Source organism: Lepeophtheirus salmonis, chromosome 3 (assembly GCF_016086655.4).
Source record: "Lepeophtheirus salmonis chromosome 3, UVic_Lsal_1.4, whole genome shotgun sequence".
Classification (NCBI taxonomy): domain Eukaryota; kingdom Metazoa; phylum Arthropoda; class Copepoda; order Siphonostomatoida; family Caligidae; genus Lepeophtheirus; species Lepeophtheirus salmonis.
In genome coordinates, this window is record NC_052133.2 from 27,618,428 (window position 1) to 27,625,223 (window position 6,796).

The 6,796-nt window shown below is 32.3% G+C and overlaps 1 protein-coding gene across 4 annotated transcripts; it reads left to right on the forward strand.

The window, feature by feature from the left end:
- The first annotated feature begins 205 nt into the window (after window positions 1–205).
- Window positions 206–4,123, forward strand: LOC121114807 (cyclin-L1). Of its 4 annotated transcripts, none has more exons than XR_005863343.2 (4): window positions 206–2,893; window positions 3,229–3,319; window positions 3,434–3,566; window positions 3,802–4,123. XR_005863343.2 is itself a non-coding variant. In XM_040708885.2 (3 exons), exons 1-3 carry the CDS (start codon window positions 1,584–1,586, stop codon window positions 3,449–3,451), a joined length of 1,419 nt encoding a protein of 472 aa, XP_040564819.1. In that variant the 5' UTR covers window positions 206–1,583; the 3' UTR covers window positions 3,452–4,123. The 4 variants fall into 4 exon arrangements, 2 of the variants coding, with proteins under 2 accessions (XP_040564819.1, XP_040564821.1); XR_011779347.1 differs by having other exon boundaries at window positions 3,254–3,319; XM_040708885.2 differs by having other exon boundaries at window positions 3,434–4,123.
- Window positions 4,124–6,796: the final 2,673 nt, after the last annotated feature.

The following is a 6,796-nucleotide window of genomic DNA, read 5'->3' on the forward strand; positions in this document are numbered from 1 at the left end:
TTCAAGATAAGAGCCCGGTTCGTTTGACTTTAATTTAAAGACATTCAGCATGTATGATTACGATATATACTAATAACACTTAGGATAATCACAAATTTAATTCTTATTAACACTTGGATGCCCTTAGTAGAATAATATACACCATTATTGTAACAATATAAATTTATTTCCTTTAAGTATAATGTTCATTCTAGTATTAGTAAATTGGAAATTGTGAATACAAAATTCAGTGGCACAGGAATATTTGCATTTTGTATAAATTATATAACGCCCATTTTTCAATCTTAGATATTGAAAAATGAGGAATCATGTAGTCAAATTGGTATACCAGACTTTATTGTTTGATTGAAATTTTCTAGATTACTTTTCAATTACAAATTAATGCTGCTTGCTTGAAATTGATAGCTAAGATGGAAAATTTTTAAAGGTTAACTCATTTTTTGGTACAAACCTCTTAACTCAAAATACATCCCCATTCTATCCCACCCCATTGAATTATTTTATATATCATTAAGTGAAGAATAGCACTTGAAAATGTTATGTTGATCAGAAAACTAAAAAAGAACAACGCCATTAATGACTAATATATTGCACAATAATATAAATTTTATTATATTATTAAAAAAGGGTGATATTGTGAAAGTAATAAATTTGAAAATAATGTAGGAACTATTAACATTTTCTTTAAATATATATTTTTGCCCATTTCTTAATTTTACTTTTTTTTGTAGATTTTCAACATGGACTAATTATCCAATATAAAATCGGACATTTTATGAATTTATAGATCTGTAAAAATAACCCTAATTATATTAATCACAAGTATGGTAATTGTTTATATTTAAAATGATTAATTAAAACAGACACCGACCAGTGGCGCATGCAAAGGGGAGGAGGTTAAAGCCAGCGTGCACCCCTGCCGAGTCCTCTAGATTATATATAGGGGACAAATCCCTTAAATTAATAGATTGTAACATTTTATTTGTAATAGTTAAAATAACCTCAGAGCTAAAAATAGGTTCTTCGTTCCTTATAAGTTATAAATTATAATATTGGTTAAATGTTGCTTTTGTGTTCCAATGACGTGATAATAACGCCAACATTACACAGCTAGATACGGCATTCCAGCCAGCAGCTATTAAAGCTCCTCCTACTCTGCTCCTAAAACTGTTCATAACCTTTATTGTGTCACGCAACCTTTCACCCGAAAAGAAAGAGAAAAAAAGGCTCCAAAATCAATTGGCAGTTAGCCAATTCTTCCCAACTATGGAATTATTATTCAATAGGTTATTCAAATTCAACCAATCCACGTTCAAAACTCTTATTAGCGGAAAGAAGCAGAAACCTCGACAGCTGAGAAAAATACTTCTAACTTTTTTGTGTTAGTGAGGTATGATTGTATGAATGATGGCCGTGTCATAGCTAAATTCTCTTTCTCTCTTCTTCTTCATTCTTTTTCTTTTCACTTTTCTCCTTCTGGCTTCTGATCTTTTGGTGTATTGGGAGTCAATGATTTAAGTCTATGATCCTCGTCCCTTTTGAAATCCGTTGATCTAGAACGCTTTTGGAAGAAGACTGGAGACATGTCTCGAGAAGCTGGGACGAGTAGCGGGCAAATGTTGTCCTCCAAGAAGAAGTTCGGGTCTATTAAATTGGACATATCGAACAGCGTCCTCCCGCTGGAAAAGTTAGGTAATCGAGTTTCGAGCCGCGATGGACTTGCTCAGGAATTGGAAACGGCCTGCCGTAATTCTGGATGTGATCTTATTCAGTTGGCAGGGAAGCTGCTGCGGCTTCCGCAAGTGGCCATGGCAACAGGCTGTGTACTTTTGCAACGGTTTTATTACGCCAAGTCTATTGTGTATTATCCCTTCGACATTGTGGCCATGGCTTGCCTTGTTCTCGCCTCCAAAATTGAGGAGTCCCCTCGACGAATTCGTGACATTATCAACGTTTTCACTCACATCAAGCAGGTTCGGAACAGCCAGCCTATTGTTCCCGTTTCTCTTGACCAAAATTACGTCAACCTGAAGAATCAAGTGATTAAAGCCGAGAGAAGAGTCCTTAAAGAGTTGGGCTTTTGTGTGCACGTCAAGCATCCCCATAAAATCATCGTTATGTATCTCAAATGGCTCGAACTCGATACAAACAAAGAGCTCCTACAAATGTCATGGAACTTTATGAATGATAGTTTGCGTACAGATATATTTGTTCGTTATCCACCCGAATGTGTTGCTACGGCATGTATCTATTTATCTGCTAGGAAGCTCAAAGTGCCTCTTCCCAAAAATCCTGCGTGGTTTGACTGTTTAGGGGTCGAGGAAGACGATATTAAAGACTGTTGTTATAGAATGATATGTCTTTATAACCGTAAAAAACCCAATCAACTGGAATTGGAGAAGATGCTTGATGTACTAAGAAAAAAGGTCGATAAGAATCGTCAGCTTTCAAGGGAACAATCTTGTTCTAATTCACGTCAAGTATCAGAAAATCCAACTCCTTCTGATTCCCCTCAAGCTGCTAATATTCTGGGTCCGGTTAATTCATCTGCTACTACCACAACCAATGATGCAGACGACAAAACCATGTCACAGAATAATCACTTGAAGGATGAAAATTATCGTTACAACACTAGCAAAGATGTTCGTCGGAGTTCTAGAACTCCAGAAAAGAAAAAGAAGCGCAAAGATAGATCCGAGTCCAGGTCGAGTTCGTATGATGATAGTCGTAGACGTAAGAAAAGTAAGAAGTACAGGCGAAAAAGTATGAGTCGGTCTCCCAGTGAAAGCGTGCCTCGGAAAAAATCCAAAAAGACTCACAAGGACAAATTCAGTTACAGCAGGAGTCGGTCGCGCTCGAAGGAAAGATCTAGACATCGATATAATTATCACCGGTAATAACTCAGGGACTCTTATTTAATGAATACAAAATGAGAGCTAACTTGTAATAATAATACATAATTATAGCAAGAATATAAGATAATATTTTTAATTGTGAAATATATTTGACAAAAAATTTCTAGATTTAAATTTTGTCGTTAAAAATTGTTTATTTTATATTTCATTTATCGATAATCATCTCAAATTGACTGCTTGTCTTTAAATACACTACTAATTTTAGAGATTAGTAATTTAATAGTAATCGATTTGAATGTTTATCACTATTACATTGAATACTTACATTTTTTCTCTAATAACTACGTCATTAATTACTCTGTGTACATCATAGATTAATTTCATTGTTTGAATACAAGGCACCGATGGTTTATTTAGAGTGGATGATTCAATTGGTATCAGATCAAGTTATGTGTTTTTACAAGGTGAGTACATAAATATATATCTAGATTTTTTATATTACGATGACATATTGAAGGACAAATAATAACTATCAATTCATATGCTGTTCCCATAATAACATGTTTTGTATTCAATAGAGAATTCGGCCTCCTTAAAACTCGTGGTCGATTGGAAATTAGCTTCTGATGGGTATGAAGATTTTTACTTGAAAAAGGTCAGTACTGCACCTTTTCAGATTCAAATCAACGGGAATTTCTACTCACCAACCAAGTAAGTCTTGGAATTTGTCATTTGGAAGTCTTTATTTTTTTTTTTTTTTGTTGCTCAAAATGGGTTTTCAATTAATAAAGTTAATTGAAAATGGATCTGAGTAAGAAAAGTTATGAATTCATTATTTTTTTTCAGATAGGTTTTACTTAATTACTGGTATTTTTGTATTTTTATATAATAACAGTATTAATATTCGAGATATTTTTTATTCGATAAAATAATGTGGTATATCTAGTTTCGTACTTAAAACATCGATCCATCTGTACTTTAAACTATGGTTACGAATAATATTTTCGCGGTTCGATGTTGAAATTGGTTCATTTCGTTCAAAAAGACACATCAAACTCCATACTTTATATTGAGTTTCTGATCACATTTACGACCCCTTTCTCCTAACAAAATGGTAATGATAACTCAAAGGAGAAGCTATCACACTTCTAAATGGAATCCAAGCTTACATATGGATATATTAATTACATTTTTGTATTAAATCCCGTGTCATGTATCTGCTCCTTTTTTTTTTCTTTTTTTTGAGAATCAATATAATATGGATCATATTTCAAATAGTTTCATTTTTAATTTTCATAATGTTCCAAAAATTTTGAGAGTTTTAAAATAAGTGGGCTATGTGATTGGGAAATGTTCCGTTAATAGTTATTTGTAATTTTTTGTTCTGACAAGTTGGCCTCAATCCTCAATATATATTTTAAAAATTATACTTCTAGAAAAATATTATTTTTCAGATTTTAGTTATGTCAATGATAACTTCTGCACAGCCCTTAGTCAACCACGGTAGCAAGGGGGGAATAGGCAGAGTTGGGGGGCTCTATATTACCGATATACTAAGTATCAAAATAAATACAAACTGCCCACACACACACAACAGATTTCAAACTCCAGTGAGGGAAGAAGGATTTTAATTTTCTGCAATTAAATACAAAGCTATCAGGGGACAGTGGGCCAAGTTCCTGGCCCAGGATTTAATGTTGGCATTAAATTAATAGCTTTTAAATGTACTATCCATTTACGAATTTCATTTTATATGGTCCTGCAATATTATAATAGAGACTAATACTCCCAATATTTTATGGCTTTAGTAAGATACTTTTTATGCATTCAGGATGGTTTTAGTTTTTCTCAATATCAACGAATGTTAGTTTAAAAAGAAGTACTTTTATTGAAACACGGATTTGGAATTTCATAAAATTTATGATAGGATAACCAGCTTTAAATCATATTCTAACGAACATAAGACAATATTGTAAAGGCGTCAATAACAAAGTAGGTTCAATCTTGATCGAACATATTTTTAATCGTATCAACCTGATTATATTTACATCCACTCAATGCTGCAACCTCATTGTCACATTTTTTGTATTTTGTAGATTTGCGTTATACTAATACATATGTTGAAAAAATATATATTTCTATATCTAACCTTCAACATTGAAAATTCTCAGTTTACCACTGTTTTTAATCGAAAATTACAGGAATTTTTCAACCCTAACTTTAATATCACAAATATTGATATTGAATACTTGGTACGGAATGGGCAATATTGTGAAGCGATGGGCTGCAGATATATGTAGAGTTAGTTCATAAAGTTGATATTCTTATAAAATATTTTTTCCTTGGTTTACAATTAAAAGCCGTTCACGACGGAAAAAGCTCATATTCATGCATGAAAATCCACTTTCACTTACTGGATTGAATAATACTTCATCTTTTGCTACTTAGAGCTTGAAGGATGAACAATTGGTGGTATGGCCGTTTTCCAAGAAAATTTTATGATTGTGGAAACGATTTACTTCCAAACATCAGCTCTGGGAGGCCATATCTTATTCAAACAATACCAAGATATGTTAAGCCAGGGAGTACTATAGAGTATCTTTTCTACTTGTTTTCTTATACACTAGTAGACATTCCCATAATATATATATATACACCGATTAAAGTTCCACAATGTCACAAAATTAAATCACTTTCAAATTTTATTCCCATTTGAATTTGTAGAATTTCTGTTGTAGAAACATACTCGTAACAGTTGAGATTTACGATATAAATAGTTTTCGAATTCTAAGAATGATTCAATTCATACGATACCCCATCCCCTCAATCAATAAAAATAATAATATAATACATCATTGTAATTATAACTTTATATATATCCATACATTACATAGAAACCCATACAAAATTAAAAAATACAACAATACACTTACTTTTTTTTTCCCCCAGATTCATTCGTTTTTCATATCTTTAATATTTTTTTTGAAAATAAATCAAACAATTTAAAAGCAAAAAAAATTGCCATTGGCACACTTGCTGTAGATTATCCATTTCACATCAGAATTTCTTTTAGACAAGATATAAATACATTTCTGGGATTTTTATAAGAAAAAAGACAATTTTTTATAAAATCACAATTAAATATAAACTTTAGTAAATTATAAATATGAACTACAGTCACAAGCATAAAATCACTCGGTCTCACAAGTCCAACCCTATTAAGTTCATTAAATAAAGAATCAATAATTTGATGGCTACCATTTTCATCGATTGAAATAGTAAGATCATTAGAAGAACTAAGTATATCCCTACAACATTCATTTACTCCTTTTTTGAATATCGTATTAGCGATATATACACCAATATAGTAGAATATATTCCCCCCTTCAACTTGTCTGCAATTTGACAATTCAAAATTTGATATCATACGAAGAAATTCTGTTTTATCAACTTGAATGTTATTTGCGTCTACTACATTTTTGTTGTTCAATAAAGTATCGCGGAGAGAAGTAAATTCTGATTTTCTTTTCCCTTTCAAGAAACTGTCGACAACTTAAGAAATAGTTTCCTAGCCCAAGCTGTCTATACCATTCAAAGCGCCTCTCAAGTGGGTCAGAATTGCTCTTCCGTAATAAAATAAACTTGGCTTCTGTCTCATTTAAAAGATAATTGGATAGTACAGCCAGTCCCTATGTTTGTGAGGCACCCAATAATGTTTTGGAAGACAGTCCTTTCTTGTTAAGAGACATATCTTGCTATGACTTGAGCCAAGTATAAAACGATGATAAGAAATCGATCTGTTCCTGATTCTTATAAGGGATTGGGGCCATTCTTTCGTCTCTTAACTTGATGCTAGAAATCAAAAAATTAACATTGACGCAATTCCAAAATTTACGTAATATTTTAAAGAGCATTCATTACAGTTTCCAAATAGGCTTTCT